Below are 17,241 nucleotides of genomic sequence, written 5' to 3' on the forward strand. Positions count from 1 at the left end.
AAGAGAAACACTGAAAATATAATTAAAACCTAATAAAAACGAAACCTCTTATAAAATACAGTCAAAATAATGTCTTGCTCTCCAAGACCTTCATCTATAACACTGAAACTGCAGTTTTTCTTTCAGCTGTGAGTCACTGTGAAGCCTAAATGGCTTCATTAGTTCCTCTGTCATGTATATGGACTCTGAATCATTGCTGTTGAATGGAGCAGAGGTATAGGAAAGGTTGAGGGCAGACCAGGTGATGGATAGCAGCGAGGCTTGTCATCCGCTGCTTTACACTGCTCTCATTAAGCTGTAAATCTTTCACAACAACACCCGCTATGAGACAATGCTAGGGAGGCTGCTCCATGTTGCTCCACCTTGTCATTGGTGTAACAATGAAATTGCCAACTGAATCACTTTGTCAGGATGCACAATGGTCTCAGTACTTCACGCAGCCAGTAAAAATGTTGGACAAGACATCAGGGTATAGATACAGGTTGCGTGAAATACAGCAAACAATGATGTTACACAACATACTTCTAATGATGCAAATCAGATGTAGTAATCTAGTTAAAAAATTTATATAATTAGAGAATGAGTAAAAAAAGACAGATTCAGTACATCAGGTAGTAAACAAAATAAATGTTGATTGCCACATGAATATTATATAATTTAAAGGTATCATGGTTGTCTAAGAATGCCAATACTGTTGTCTTTGCCATAGATCATAACTTTAGGATTATTTTAGCTCACAAGTAGGGAAAAAAAGCTAATTCAAAGCATATATTTCAACATGCATTCTTATAAAATCTAATGCCTTTCCCAGTAACTGGGTGTCCGGTTTGTGGAATAAGTCCTGGTGAGGTTGGCCCGCAAAAATAAATAAATTAATTAATTAATTAAAAAAATCAACAACAACAGCTGTTGTTTGTCACAAGTTTGTCACTTTGAAGCTACTTTGGAGAGATATTAAGGGCAAAACTTGCGGTCAAAAGGTTTTGTGTGCTGCAGTAAAATTGCCTCGGACTGTTTAATGTTTTGTTTTCTGACTCCATCTACTGGGGCATGCAGGGCATGACTTTCCATCATTGTTCCCTCTGTCCAAAATGACACCTGATAAATCTCTGTTGTACCAAGAAGACATACACTTGACGGCCAGTGTCAGACTGTACACACTGCATGCAGGTTTTGTCAGAGAGAGCAGTGTGTGTGTCCTGTGTGTACATGTGCTGTATGTCTCTCTACAAACAAAGCTGCAAACAAGCTAAACACTGACATCTGATGGAAAATAACTTTTATTGCATCAAATATATTGGGATGTTGCCCTGTGACTGGGCTGTCCGGTAGTGCATATAGGAGATGTTTGCCTCCAGGGCTGTCTGACAGAATTATAATTCATCATAACTCATTAAATAAATTAAGCAGTGTATAAAGTAATTAAAACAATCCCAACCTGTACCAGCTACCACATCAAAGGGGAACCCACTTTTTTTTTTAAATTCATATCTTATTTGGATGGTCACATTTGTGGTATGACAGGGTATAAAGTTTAGATCTGCTCTGTAGACAATGAGTTGGTGAAGATGTTTTATATGACACTGAGAGCACTCAGGGGCACGTTATGAGTATATGGGAACATTTTCTGTTGCAGAATTATAAAACTGCAATAGAATAAAGCTCATTTGGATACAGGCTAAAAAAAGGAAACAAACATTTTGTGGGTCCACAAAATTAAGCTCACATTTAGTTCTCTGTGTGGAGTAGCTCCAGACTTGGTACCCTTTGACAGTCCTCTCTGGTTTCTGATAATAATAATAATGATAATAATAATAATAATAATAATAATAATAATAATAATAATAATAATAATAATAATAATAAATAGTGATAATAATAATAATAATAATAATCTTTCGATTCTGACCTGTGGCCCTTTGCTGCATATCACCCCTCCCTCCCTTTCATGATTAAGCTGTTTGATACATAATAAAGGCAAAAGCCATAAAAATAATCTCAAATGAATGATTAAATAAATATTAGATACCATAATAAATCATAAAATCAATTAAGGTAAAACATATTTTAAAAGAATTGCAGCAGTCTGAAGTGTATAAAGAAGATTTTCAAAAGTCTCAAATGTCAGAAATGGGAGAGTTTTCATGCATAGTGCAATGCTCCTACCTACTTCTGAAAGAACTGAGCATATCTTTCACCACTGCTCAGAAATGACCTAGTGTCAAAAATAAACGCTGGTGGTAGGGAAGGAACTCACTCTGGTCTTAAAATCACTTGAGAGAGCGCTTAAAGAGCAGCCTGGGACATAGACTGTATATAATATAATATAATATAATATAATATAATATAATATAATATAATATAATATAATATAATATAATATAATATAATATAATATTATATTATATTATATTATATTATATTATATAATATTATATTATATTGTATTATATTATATTATATTATATTATATTATATTATATTATATTATATTATATTATATTATATTATATTATATTAGGTTGAAGGTAGAGGGATTCATTAGACAATTTAAAGTCATTTAAAGTTTCATGGTTTCCTTGTCTGGGGAGTTGGATGTGTGCTTTGCCTGAAAGACTGTACTCGGGGCCACACAGTCGTATTTTCACCTCCGTCACGGCTGACGTCATCTTCCTACTAGTGACTGCTGTTATCAAGATGGCGCTACGGCCAGGATCTGGAGGAGGCAGCAGGTATTTTAGCCTTTTAAAATCAACCCTGTCGCTAAAATGTAATGTATTTGTGAATATCCACCTCTGACTGCCGCTTAGCAACACGCTAATCACACAGAAGGATCTCAAAGACTGCGACTGAAGGCTGCCTTTGTTGTCGGGGGCAGGGTGATGAGATGGTTGTCAGGTGTCACAGCTAACGTTAGGTTACCGGGGAAGCTAACGTTAGCTAGCTCATTCAGCTCACTGTTCGTGTTCAGAGTGGACCAAAACATTGCCGCAGTGTTCGTATATTAACAAAATTTCACGTTTCATGTCTTGTGTTGCTGTTATTATAGCAGCAGCCGACAATATCCAGTGATACAACGTGATATTGCTCGAAAATACATGCATGTTAGTGTGTTTCAGCATTGTCAGTGGACTAGCTAGCACCTGTGCAGACAGGCCTGTGGACGAAGGTGTTAATATCTGGCCTTATCAACTTTTTTTCACTATTATAATGCTGAAAATGGGGGCATTGTAGTATCATGTTGGTGAGCTGTTTAGTATTTAGGAAACTGAAGCAGATGGGAATTAAAAAACATGCAAAATGCAGCTAAATAAGGTATTATTTTCTCATCTAACATACCAGCTGCAACACTGCTTTACTTTATTTTTATGAGTATTTCTATGTCTTCAGTCAACCCTGTCACTCATAAATACTCCACACATCTAACCGGTAAATAAATGTAAATGTTGAGTACAGGTGTCTTATTAAAGTCGTATTAGGGTTGGAAATCAGCACCAGCCAAATGCTGGTAAAATATGCAAGTGACTGGTAGATTTGCTTCACTCACCAGCCTAAAAAAATGGTAATCAGCTGAGTAGATTTTGGCATCCCCAGCCACAGTGGCAGGTGGACAAAAAGTTAATTTAGAACCCTGAGGAGTAAGATTTACAGGTATTTTATTGTAGCAGTATGATGATGTTCTGCAGACAGAGATGAAAAGACCAGTCTCATGATTCTTTCATGAACTGAGCTCGACTGGCTTGAATAATAAATATGCTCTTGCTACAAGTATCTCCACTAGCCATGTGAAACTGATCCGACAGGTGAAACCAAAACCCTCAAGACTGTAGGGCAGTAGGAAAAAGCAGGTGTAATGTGAAAAGCTGGAGGAAATTGTAGCCCTCTTTTATATGCCTCTCATTGTGCAGAGGTCTAGTAGACAGTTGTTGACTTGTGCTGTAATGTCTGGTGGTGTGGTCAGTATTGTTTGCTTGTGTTATGTGCACTTGATGCAAACTTTTGACAAAACCAGAAGAGCTGGAAAAAATGACTTCATGCAATGTGCCACTACTACTTCTCCATTCTTGTTTAAAAAGGCCTCATCTTTAGGCACTAGTGGATGTGAGAAAATATAGATTTGTCAACTGTCAGCAATAAAAAAATACTGTTATTAACTTCCCTTTTAGCATGTTTTTATGTGTAAGGCCATTGTGGGAAATGTTTTAAACGAATGAGCATGACTCGTTTGTCGTAAAAATTAATTTATACACAGTTTTGCATTAGGCCTTAGCTATGACTTTAAAGAAAAGAAAAAAAATCGAACAAACAAAAACACCACCTGTCTGTCCGTGTTATCCATAAACAGTCTCCCAAATGATATCAGAAAAATAACTTAAATTTACATGTATGTGTATACATACTGATATATGGAAGATTTTATTCATATTGGTTACCCCTAACTTGTGGAAAATGAAGTTGCACACATCCAAAAAACATTTAAGCCAAGTGCAGGACAAAAAGGATAGCAATAAACAACATGAAAAAAGGTCCACACACTAGACAGACAAGTATGAAGAGGCGCATTAACTGGAAACATCGCTTATGGATGTGCTTGTAAATTCTACATATGGGAGCTACATTGTGCAGACCTTTTTTCATGTTGTTTATCATTCCCAACCAGTACCACTTTTTTTTAACTTCTGTAAGGCCGTGCAAAAAGTCTGCATACTATAAGCCTGGTACATCTGTTATCTGTTACATGTTCAAGTCTGTTTTCATGCTAAATATTACGAATATGAATTAATTTTTGAATAGTTTCCGTCCAGTCTGTGTAGCCGCCAAACATGATAATAATTCAGCATAAATAAATTAAAATGTGTCTGTAGTGCTGGTGTGGAAAGCCAGGAGGTGGAGCAGTAGCACAGCTTACAAAACCTGCTTGACAGCTGAAGCAACATTTGTAGGTGTTTGGAGTACATTTATCAATGATAATGATGCTAAACTCAAATATGCAGTGGCTGCATTTCCCCCCATGGAGACAGTGGCAGAAATGCAGGATATCTTTTGTGTCAGGTGATGATGGCTCCATGCAGATTTCTCTGTCCTAAACAGGCTTTGTGATTGTCAGACTCGTGAATGTCAGATGATGCTCTGTTATACTTGTATTATTGTGAGTGTGTTTTGCAACTGTTAGCATTTCCAAATTGGAATTAGAAATGCTATCTGTCTAATCGTTAGTTTTGGTGAACTGGGTACATGACTAATGCATTAAATGTAATCTCTGACAGTTTATATGTTTTTAATGTTATAGGTTGTTGGTGTATAGCAGGTAGCAGAACAGGAGCCCTATGAGTATTGCCTGTGGTGGCTAGTAGACCCAAATTAAATACCCAAAATATTGATGGACCTTATGCCATAATCTGTGTCCCAGGATTGATTCAGTGATAAACAGGAACAGAATTAGACATTGTAAAACCCAAAAATGTTCAGATATCAATGACATAAAACAGAGAAAAGCACAAATCCTCATTTTTGAGTAGCTAGAACTCGAGAATGTTTGGTATTTTTAATTTGATACAATGGTTTTTTGCTTGTTGGCTTTAGCTATAATAATGGTGTTTTATTAAGTCCTGCTAATAACAAATAATGGGTTTAGTTTTTTTTTTAAATTTTCTTTTAGTCAGTTTATTCCTTTGAAGGACAGCTTACAATATCATCTTTATATTCCACCATAAGAGTAGCCTCAGAATAAGCTGAAATAATTTTACTTTTAGGGGCATCAGAAATTGATCTATGACCTAACCCCTTTCAATTTGAACACCTTTTTCCTATATAACCTATATGAGAAAGTGTTAGAACCATGTTTGTTAACTATCTCCCATTTAAGTAAACATGTAGGAGAATTGTTGTCAAATAAAAGAGAGAAGAAATGGGTAAGGTCAGTAAGTGTTTTATTTCTGGTGAAATGCCCCTTTAGCTTCATCAGTGATGATGACTCTGACTTCAACTCCTGACCTTGCCGTCTATCTCCCAGCTTTCATAACAGTTTGATGATAGCTGTTGGATGATTACAGGCCTTTCACAAGGCGCCGGCCTGCCCTGCATTCACAGCTGCTTCTATCACTGCTTATCTCCCTCTATGTTAATCTGCCTAGCCATGACCTGATATTTTCTGCAGGATGGTGGGCAGCAGCGCTGTAGTGCTCCTATAAAAGCTTTTAAGCTACAAATCGTACAGAGTGCAGATGTGAGAGTCTGAAACCCTCCGAGTCCAGCATCATCACCAAGGCTCAGACAGCCTCAAATATGTGTGTTTGCTGATTCTCTCTGTGTTTTTGTCACTGTAAAGTTAATATCTGAGTTTTTGTATTGTTGGTCATACAATAATGGAAACTGTAATGGCATTTTTTCAGTTTTTATAACACTTCATAGACTAAAAAATTGATCAACCAATCTAAAAATTATCAAGTTAATTGATAATGAACGGAATCTTTTGAACCCTTGCACTGAACAAAAATACACATTTTGTTTGTAAAGCTGGGTTAACCAAGCTTCCAAAAGTTAATTTTGTCAAACTCAAGTCTTAAGTTATTCCTTATTTCCCACAGGGAGTTGGTAATGACTTTGGCAAATGCTTAGAACTGTCCTCTGATGAGTTCCCTCTCTCCCTTTTGTTAGCACAGTTGTGTTGGTACTAAAGTTATCAGTATGATAATGTCACTCACCCATTGGATTAGTCAGTTGGGGATGCAGAGTCTTGGCTGGCTCTTTCTTCTGTTTGTCTCTGCATCATCAGTTCCAGCCTGAAGAACTGGGTTGTAATAAGTTATTTGACAAATAGCTGAAGGCCTGTGTGGGTTGGCTCTGGTGAGGAGAGACTTGGCTGACTTGTAGAGACTTCCTCTGATTATTTCTTGAAGGCCTGTTTCTCAGCACAGACACAGTGACAGAGTCCAAGTCGCCTGTGGAAATGATATTGCACCAATTCCGCTGCCATTTGAGCATTGATGCTAAAACTTAAAAGCATCCGTGTCTGAAAATTCACCTCGAATCAAATTTTTGTCAATTACTGAAACTGCTTTTCAGAACAAAGGTTAATTGTGAGGCTTAAAGCTGTCATGGTTCTCCCTTTGTGAAGGCTTCATAAACTGATTGTTTGCCACTTATGAAGAGACTGTTAAAAGGCACAGTAAATCATGCAATGATGACTTTTATACTTTGCATTGTTAAAGACTTCAGGAGACATGCTGACCTGAAAGTATTATCTGTATGTTTCTGTACTTTAGTCTCAGTTTGAATCTCATAACCTGCATTTCTGTTTATTTTCTTCCTTTAGTTTTATTTATCCTGTTGGAGGGGGCCTGGGACCACCACAAGGTGAGTCATTCTGCCGTTAGTAATACCAGTCTATTCCTCTAAACCGTCTTTTTGAAATATAATTGACCAGTTTCATCGTCAGAAGCTGATGAAGAAATAGAAAGCATTTTTATAAGATGTTTTTTAGTATTTCATATGATAAACACGCCACCAGTGTCTCGCCCTACCCTTTATCTGTTTAGCTAAGTGACACAAACAATATCAATACTACGTTGTGGCACAGTATAAAAGGTACATTAACGATTAAATAAATAAGTAGGAAAAAATGAATGAATAAATCATTTAAAAAATATATAATATAAATAAACAACAAACACATTGATTAATAAATACACTAATAAAAATAAGACTAATATTAGGTATGAATGTGAATGGTTGTCTGTCTCTGTGTCAGCCCTGCGATAGTCTGGCGACCTGTCCAGGGTGTACCCTGCTTCTCACCCAATGATGAAGGATTGATTAATTATTAATGATTATTATTAATGATTATTATTATTATTATTATTATACATAAATACAAACAAAAATAATAAAAAATAATATAGTAATGTAAAATAAAACTAAAAATAAAATGTCAGTGTTGTACATACGTATATTGACAGTGGGATTTTATCAGTCGACATTTGCACTGCGTGATGTGAAATCAGTTCTTGGACAATGTCTGTTGTCGATGCAATCCAGGAATGGGCTCCATATTTTCATAAACAAGTCATGGTGCCCAGAGAACCTGAGTGTGACTCGTTTGTAACCTGCTGTATTGGGCGTTAGTTCACTTTAGTGCTCAAAAGATGCATGCGGGTGTGACTGCTTTACATGGTCTCACAATAATTCTTCATCCTGTTAACACGGCTAGTCAGCACCACAGTTTACTGATACCATGCGCTACTGCACTTTGTGTTTTCATTTGGAAACTCCTTTCATTTCAGTTTATATCAACCAGATATTGCAAAACTTATTTCCACTCGGTCCTCTCATTAAGGATTAGTCTATGCAACTTCAGCCAGATTGTTTCTGCTGTGCTTCTCATTAGTCTGTCCTGTTATCAGTTGGTCTTTGCCGCTTACGATCACTATACGTCATTTGGCAGGAGTAAGTAGCAGCAAGGATTCATCCCATTAGAGCTCATACCTTTGCCCAGAGTTGTGCATTGTGGGTCTCAGATGTACTATCAATCAGCTGTGTGTGTTCTTCTTATTTAGGCTGTTGACTTTGCAGTAACACTCCTGATAAAACGTTCACAACCGCTGGAGGCCAAGTGTCTCTAGGGGGTCATTACATGCTCCCATTAGCAATGTCATTTTAGACAGAGTAGATTGTGTGCAGCCACCTAAACAAGCCACTTATTCAGTGTGCTTGAGCTGCAACACGGTGAATCATCTGGAGGCTCCTGTAGGACCTGGCTGCTCAGCTCTGGCTGTCAGCTCACACAGCATCTGTGAAAACAAACAGACACATTTCCATTTTTTTTCTCCTCACTCCTCTTGTTTTGCTCCAAGCTGTCACAGTAGTCACCAGAAAAACAGATTTGGTTGTTGCTGAGCCCGTGTCTTTTTCCAGCTGTCCAGGAAATTGATTTGCAATACTGAATCATGTCCAGACTCTGGTGGATTTTTTTTTCACACTCCAGACGTGTATAGGTTGTTTTTCCAGTGTACTTTAAATTGGACTTACTGTCATGCTCGCTAGTCTTTGCCATGTTTGCAGTACATTGTAACAGTGTTTGTGTGTGTTTCTGCAGGCATGGTGCCCATGCAGCAACAGCAGCAGCAGCAGCAACAGCAGGGCTTCCCGATGGTTCCGGTCATGCAGCCGAACATGCAGGGCATGATGGGAATGAACTTTGGAGGACAAATGGCCCCTGGAGCCATGCCTATACAGGTAAACTTGTGTATCTGTTTTGGAGTGCATTTTATCTATAGTCTTGATTCTGTGTTTGTCTATTTGCTCTCTGAAAGTTCCCTCAAGAATTCATCATCTGCATTTGTAGTGTTTTGAACAAACTTGCTAATGTGGGCTTTTATTTATGAATGCATATACTGAAACACTGCTGTGCTGATTTGACTAATTTCATGCCCATGGAGGCCTGGATTTCGAGCTGCTCTTTACCCTAATTGCTTGTTTTAAACACCAGCACATTAACAGGAATTTATTGCAGCCTGGTGATTTTTAACAATACTTAAGTCCATTAACGTCATTCTGAACTGCATAGCTTTCCCTCGGTGTGAGCATTTAATATCAAGTGATCAGTGTGACAGTGGGAATGCTAATCAGATTTCTGAACTGTTGTCGTCATGTTATTTTTGTTGTCTAACAGGGTGGGATGGCTATTGGGATGCAGACCCCTGGGATGCAGTTCTTGGGTCAGCCACAGTTTATGGGTATGAGACCTGCTGGACCCCAGTACACTGCAGACATGCAAAAGCAAATGGCTGAGGAGCACCAGTAAGGCATCCTTACCCTAATATCATGGTTCTTGTTTGTGTTTGTTTGTGTGTGAGCTTGAATGCTGACATCTGCATGTGTGCTTTATATGTAGCAAAGTTGTTCCATGCCAGATTTTTAAATAGACAGAGTTTGATGGTCTGGGAAAACTATTTTGTTCCCCACCTCAAAGGTCTAACCATAATCTTTCCTATATTTTAATATAGATATTTTTTTTTTATGAAAGACTTTTTTATCATTGGAGGAGTGTTATGTTGAATTAATGTAGTTCAAGTTTAACCTAATCGAAACCAAGATGTTGGAACATGGTAGACATTAGAGCCACTGACCATCAGCATGTTAGAATTGTCACTATGAACATCTTAGCATGCTGATGTTAGGTTTAAGCTCAAAGCTCTGCCGTGCCCAAGTACAACCTCACAGAGCAGCTTGCAAGGCTGCAGACTCTAAATCTCTTTAAGTAGTTTCCCAAAACTAAACTTTACTTAGACAATGAATCACATAAAGCTCTAGCGGTGCTGCTCTTGGGTTACCATTGATCTGTTTACTTTATGGTCCCTCCTTTATGGTCTTTTTTCTCTTCCAAAATTATGATCATGGTTCCCCGTTTGCTTATTGTTAAAGATAGGGTTATTTTCAGAGTGGTTTCTATTTTTAAGATTATTTTTTTTTGGCTTTTATGCCTTTAATGTGTAAGAAAGCTTCAGAGTGAAAGGGGGAGAGAGAGAGAGGTGGGGACATGCAGCAAAGGGCCGCGGCCAGAATCGAACTTGCAACATCTGCGGTGAGGATACAACCTCTGTACAGGGGGCGGCTGCTAGAGCCACTGAGCCACCGGATGCCCCTTCTATCCTTATATCTATTCCTAATCATTAAATGTATGTATTACAACATATCTTTGTTGTAAATATTTATAATATGTGGGCATTCTAATTGCCAGGCCCTGATGCATCAAGCCAACAGTCAGAAACAAATATGAGAAGGAAAAAACACCGAAACTCAAGAGGGCATGAGAGCAAAACAAAGTTGTTATATCAGACTCAGATTTTTATTTTTTTTTTTAGCCACTGAACTTTTTAGCAGAATTGATTTGTGAATCAATCCTGACGCTCTTCCAGCTTTCCTTTTTGCATGACAAATACAGACTACCATTGTGTGCTGCTATGGAGAGTTATTTCCTCTCATGCAGGTGCAGAACGTACACTAGTTGGCCGTAGGCTGTAGTCTTTGCAGTGTATTCTAGTGCAACATTTTGGCCGAGACACAGGCGAAGTGAGGCAGCACAACAGTTGGTCTTTGTCTATGCTTGTTTTTGATGTCTGTTTGGTGTTTCTGTGCCCAAGATGCTGACTAAGTTGTAGCAATGTTCAAGGCTCAAAGCGGCCCTTTGTCGCTTGTCATTCTCTCTCTTCTCTTCTTTCCTTTCAGCTCTCTACTGTCTACTATCTAATAAAGGCCAAAATTACTTCAAAATACTATGATATGTGATACAATACTATAATATGACTTTAGAATCTAAAGTCATATTATAGTATTGCATTACATCACACATAAATATAATATCTAAAGTTTAGATGTTATATTTATGTGTGATGTAATATGGTTTGAGTTGCTTTGTCTGGTTTAATTAACTCATAACGTCTATACAAAGAAAACCTTATCTGTTTTATACTTTTTTGTAATTTTCGGTTCTCATTATTTCCTATCAATGTATATCATTTTTTTTATGATTTACATTTTTGCATTTCATTTTTACATATGTGCATGCATACATGAGGGAAAAAAGTTTTAAAAAAACCCAAAAAACCAACAACCCAACAACACATTGAACTATGAACTACTACTATGTTGAAATGGAAAGATAATAATTTCATTCATAGGTTCCATTAATGGGAGCCGGTAGGTGCTACTGTTTTTTTTAGAGCTTCCTTTTTCCCGCTCCATGAAATCATGAAACCGCATACAGTTTTTCGCCCTGTATTTTACTCAGTCAAACCCCCTCCTTCTCCAAATGTTTTGCCCTTCTCCAAACCTATTCAAGAATACTATTTACATACCTCTCCATACAGCCTAATGTCTGTACTCCTCGTGCCCTTTTAGAAAACGTATAGAGCAGCAGCAGAAGATGCTGGAGGAGGAAAGGAAAAGAAGACAATTTGAGGAGCAGAAACAGAAGCTGAGGCTGCTCAGCAGTGTCAAACCCAAGGTGAATGTCTGTCCACATCCTGTTTATTTTGCTTTGTTTTTATGGCACGTCCACTGCTCGTTTCTCTCGTAACCCTCTGAGCTCTTGATCCTCTGTTGTTCTGTACTCAGACAGGAGAGAAGAGCCGCGATGATGCCTTGGAGGCAATCAAAGGCAACCTGGATGGCTTTAGCAGAGACGCAAAGATGCACCCTACTCCTTCCTCACAGACCAAGAAGCCAGGTACCGTCACCTCAATGCTTTTAGTTGTAATCCTTTAGATTTAGTTGCAGTTGTTCCTCTATATCAGCAGATTGTCTCTGTTGAAATGCCTGTCTGAGAATAATAGTTGGATTTGAGAAAGGTCAGCACGATGACTGCCCAGCTGGCAACCAGACCAGCCAAAATTAGGATTTTCTGTTTGATAGTATAATATGCAACGCACATTCTTAATCACATTTCTTTCATCACCCTATTTTCCTTTCTCTCACTTTTTTTTTTCTTTTTTTATGTGTTCAGTACAGCATCTGTTTATGAACCTCAGTGTCAGCGTCAGTGTTTCCTCTAAGTTGACTTCTTTGACCTGGCAGCTGGCCTGGTGGGGGTGGTGGGTTAAGTATTTAAAAGTTAGCCTACTTCTCCAAATTTTTAGAAGTTACTTCTTCATAGCACTTTTCACATATTAGGCTTATATTAGATCCACAGCATAGCACTTATTTGAAAAGAAAATCACTTTTAAAGCTGATTTGCCTGTTACTTCTGTTATTTCGCTCTTCTAAAACAGCAGTGAAGAATACCAGGAGCAAATGCCAGGAGTTAATTTTTCATTAACATGGAGAACTGTAAGGGCAAAACTATCTTTACGTCACCTGACTTATGTCAAACTGACTGTAGCTGTTTATATAGCAGATACTCGGTTGTCCTGTTGTTATTACAGACGTGAGAACCAACCACAGAGACTTGCATCATTTATGGACTCACAGTGGTTTACTACAGAATGAATATAGGGGAAAACTGGAATGGATATTTGCCATTATTTTTGGCATTGAAAAAATATTTTTTTGGCATTAAAAGATATTTTTTGACATAAAAAATGAATAGGCTATAACATTAAAACTGCATTTTGGCTGTTTTTGCATGAGTTCCTGGTGGCTGGGAAGCCCGTGAGGCGTGAACAATTATAGGAGAAACACTGTCAGCGTTCACTTTCTGAACTTTGTACAGGGTCTTATAACTGTTGATTTCCCTCACTTAACTTATTTCTGTGCATTTCAGAAAATTGTAGTTCTGCATTTAACAAACAGCCTTAAGTAATGCTTTACAGCAGAAGTTCCCAATTATTTTGGTTTGTGGAATCTTAAAAATGAAGCAGTGTACCAGTGGCTCCTCGTCACAGGTTTCATACATCTATGAGATGTGAGCAGTTAAACCAAAGATGGATTTTCACTGTTAAACTTGTTAAACTGTTTAATCTGAGAGTTTTAAGGGTTATTATCATTATTTATTAGCAACCAAAGAAGCTGAAATTGTCCAGTACTTCACAAGAAAAACAAAGATTAGAGAATAGTCATAAATAAATGAAATACATTTATGTTACAAAACTTTGTTTTCCCCTTTTTCTTATCTTATTAATCATCTCTAGACCCCTCAGACTTATTTAATTATCCATTTGAAGGGTTCCAACTCACAGGTTAAGTCTGGTTTAGAGACATTATTCTGGTATTGACATTGATACAAATGTTGCAGTTTTAAAAACTGATGATCAGTATTCTGGTTGAGTAGGATTTTATTAAATCTGAAAATGATAATTAAATGCTGTATGTCAAGATTTTGTGTGAATTTGCAGTTATACAATTTCTGATCTTGCACAAAATAATCTTACTCTTGCAATGTGTAGCCCATAATTCATTCTCCATTGTAGTGTGTGTGATGTGTTGTGCCATCATCATTATTTCTTCATTTTTGCAGACTCATCGCCACCACACCCGTCTGTCACCACTCACTCCCTCCCCCCAGCTTTGTCCGAGGACAGTGATGAGTTTAGTGACTTTCAGGGGCCTGTAGACGCCCCCGTCTCCCTCCCTCCACCCTCCTCCACTTCCTCCACCTTTGGCCTCTCCTCTCAGGCCCTCGTCCAGCCTTCGTCCTCTGCCCCCAAGACAGGTTTCTCTCAGGATGATGACGAGTTTAGTGACTTTGTTCAGGGTCCTCTTAACGCATTCCCTCCCTCCAACTTCAACCTCTCCTCTCAGGCTCAAGTCCAGCCTTCATCCCCTTCCCTGAGGGCAGGTCTGTCCTCCTCCTCTTCCTCCTCCCTCCCTCAGTCCCTCCCTGCCTCTGTGTCCATTCCCACTGTCACCCAACACTCTGCTGTCAACACCAGCACCCAATCTACATTTCAAGGTAACTTTCCTTTTGCTTTGTTGACTCCTCCTCTCCCATTCTTGTAGTTTATATCATTTACAATTTGAATGAATCAGGAGGATTTTTTTAACTTGTCATATTGCTTTTGCTGCTGATGCTGAATATTTTCACTGGCATGTCTGGATTTTGGGATGGTTTTGGCCTGCGTTACAGTGTGAGAGCATTCAGCCAGCACAGCAGATGGCCTGGCCTCATTACCTAAACCTTAAAGGCGACCAGACACTAGAAACAAGGCAAACAAGGATGCAGAATCAATGCAGAAACTCACCTCCCCTGTGCATTAGAAAGTGGGAACGTTTCTCAGTAGCTTTTAACCATATAGTAGCTGTATCCATCATTGAAACGGAATCTGTTTGTGTTTCGATAGATTACTGTCACACTTCTGTATCATCTGCCGTCTAATCTCTGGGATGAGCAGCTGCTCTGTGATAGCCCTACTCGGTCTCTAGACCATGATTGACAGGACAGAAAGATCACCTTCTGTCCAGAGAAACAGCTAGCCCTCCATCCAGTGCCATCCCCCAATCCTCTGAGACATTTCTGACCTAGTTGTTTAGCATCTGGAATAAGCAGATTAGATGGCTTCAGGATCTCTTGCTTCAGATAGAAGGGAAGAGAAACTTTAGGAATATATTTTGCAGCTTTATGTGGGAAATGGGCATTTTTTTATAGTTCAGATAATGTAGAATCAATTGCTGGTTGTGTAGGAAATGTTACATGGTTAATTGGTAATTTAATAAAATATACACGTTAGAAATATAAGATTAATACAATATTTGCAGGCAGGAATGTAACAGGTCTTCATAAATAGTGCAGAATATACATTGAAGGGTTAATTTGCAAAAACAGATATCTTCTTTTAAATTATTATACCAAGTTATGGTAAGATAATTCACCTGTCTCATTTTGCTAAACACAGAAGTTGCGGGATAATATTAGTCCTGTCTTAATCTGTTACTCTGTGATATGGGGTTGTAACTGGGTTGTCTGCTTTCTCCAAGCATTAATTCGGCTTCTCTCCCAGTCAAGAGAATTTCGGAGGGTGTGTTGGGAATTATAAAAAAAAGTTTTTGGGTGCAGACATAATAATGATAATAGTTATATTAATAATAATGATAATAATACATTTAATTTATAGGCGTGTTTCAAAGCACTCAAGGACACCTTACAAGAGTAAAACAACAGTTTAAAACAAGCAGCAATGCATGCATAGATCATAAAGTCAAACAATCATTAATAAACAGGAATAAGTTTATATAACAACTTGACAAAATATTGTCATAAAAAGTAGGTATAAAATCATTTTAAATGGAACAGGATTTGAATATTGAAAGGGTTTCAGTATTCTGAATGTCAGATAATTGTTGGTAACTGCTTTGATGATTGTCTCTGTAAACAGCTTTAATCATGTTGCACTGGACCTGCTATGATAAAAGCCAGGGAAAATAAGCATTGCTTTTCTTCAGATTTTACTCCTGTATTTCTATGACATTATACATTTCAGATGCAATTTCCTGTGCTGCAGTGAAAAATTGGGTGCAGAAGCTTGTATATTTTGCATTTATGAACAAAACAATGCTAAAATACATATTATACGAGTCCAAACAAGCAAATTTCATGATGCCACTTTTTCCCATTTAACCTCTGAGAAATCCATTAGTACATTAGGATTATTTGGATGTTTCATGCCTAAAAAATGGCCACAAATGCTTAGTAAATACCCCCCTAACCCCCCACGAGCAACAACTTAAACTGTCAATTTGGCTTTAGAGAAATAAAAAACTTCAACTGCTGTGTTTAGCCAAAATGTGTCATCAAGAAACCTGTTCCTCATTCATCCCCCTAGGCCCGTCACTGGAAGAGAAGCTTTTCTCCTCATGCGATCTCACTGCTGATAAGACGGCCCAGGTTAACTTTAAATCCAAGCAGAGTTTGGTTGAAATGGGTCCTAGAACTAAAGTTTCGGCTCAGTTTCACTCCAGCACTAAAGCGAGGAATTGGGCTGTGGCACCAGAGGACTTGAGTTCTGTCTTCATCGCAGAAAAGCTACCTGAGGCCCTGGTGTCAGCACCCAGCATACCCCCATCAGCTGCTGACTCGACTCCTCAAACCAGTAGTGACAGTGGTGAGAGAAGTGCCTGTTTATTAGACTTTATAGCTTCTTCTCATCTCTTGCTGCACACAATCAAGGCATTTTCCTTTCTGTCCTGTGGAAATATTTTCACTCTTTCTAACCCTGACAAAATAATTTGGTGCCTTTTGGAGCAGCCGAATCTTTTTTATCTCTTTGGCTCTTTGGCATTTTTCTCTATACCAGACTTTGGACTGGTGATCATACTACTGTAGCTTCTGGGGTGGTAAATGAAACCTTGCTGACATTTTCTTCATCTCTGAGATTACTATAGAGTGGCTGTTTCTTTGAGGTATCCCTTCTGGTGTCTTTACATCTTCTCCAAGTCTCCAAGTCTCTGCTCTTATGTCTGCTTGCTCTATACCTCTATCATTTCGGGCCAAATCTCGTTAGAGGGGCCCTCTCATGTTGGCTCTCTCTGCTGCAGACATTGTGGAAATCGACTTCCGAGGTCCTGAGGTGATACCTGTTGACTCAATAAGCTGCTGTCTGCTCCCTCGCTGCGTAACACCCTCTCACAGAACGACCTCTGGCGCATGCTGACTGCTTTGGTTTAACAGGATACGCATGGACTGGCAGGTGCCGCTGGGGCCCAAACATAATCCAAGGCTGATTGTGCATGCCAATGGGCTACTCCTTTGTGCTGTTATTTGTTTGTCTGTGTCTGTGTCCTCCGTGCCATCAAGGGAAATATAGAGACTCA

The 17,241-nt window shown here is 38.4% G+C and overlaps 1 protein-coding gene across 12 annotated transcripts in view; it reads left to right on the forward strand.

Annotated features, from left to right (window-relative positions):
* The first annotated feature begins 2,621 nt into the window (after positions 1–2,621).
* The window catches only part of synrg (synergin, gamma), a 47,026-nt gene continuing 32,406 nt past the window's right edge, over positions 2,622–17,241 (forward strand). For 4 of the 12 annotated variants that reach the window (XM_088079081.1, XM_088079083.1, XM_088079084.1 and 1 more), the window contains exons 1-8: positions 2,622–2,732; positions 7,316–7,356; positions 9,095–9,234; positions 9,671–9,798; positions 11,899–12,004; positions 12,115–12,226; positions 13,952–14,386; positions 16,254–16,532. In XM_088079081.1, coding sequence (XP_087935207.1) covers positions 2,698–2,732; positions 7,316–7,356; positions 9,095–9,234; positions 9,671–9,798; positions 11,899–12,004; positions 12,115–12,226; positions 13,952–14,386; positions 16,254–16,532 — 1,276 coding nt within the window. In that variant the 5' untranslated portion in view covers positions 2,622–2,697. The remainder of the gene's footprint in view (positions 2,733–7,315; positions 7,357–9,094; positions 9,235–9,670; positions 9,799–11,898; positions 12,005–12,114; positions 12,227–13,951; positions 14,387–16,253; positions 16,533–17,241) is intronic. The other 8 variants (XM_088079090.1, XM_088079091.1, XM_088079092.1 and 5 more) reach the window with 4 other exon arrangements.

Source organism: Plectropomus leopardus, chromosome 6 (assembly GCF_026936395.1).
Source record: "Plectropomus leopardus strain MGB_pleo_1.0 chromosome 6, ASM2693639v1, whole genome shotgun sequence".
Classification (NCBI taxonomy): Eukaryota; Metazoa; Chordata; class Actinopteri; order Perciformes; family Serranidae; genus Plectropomus; species Plectropomus leopardus.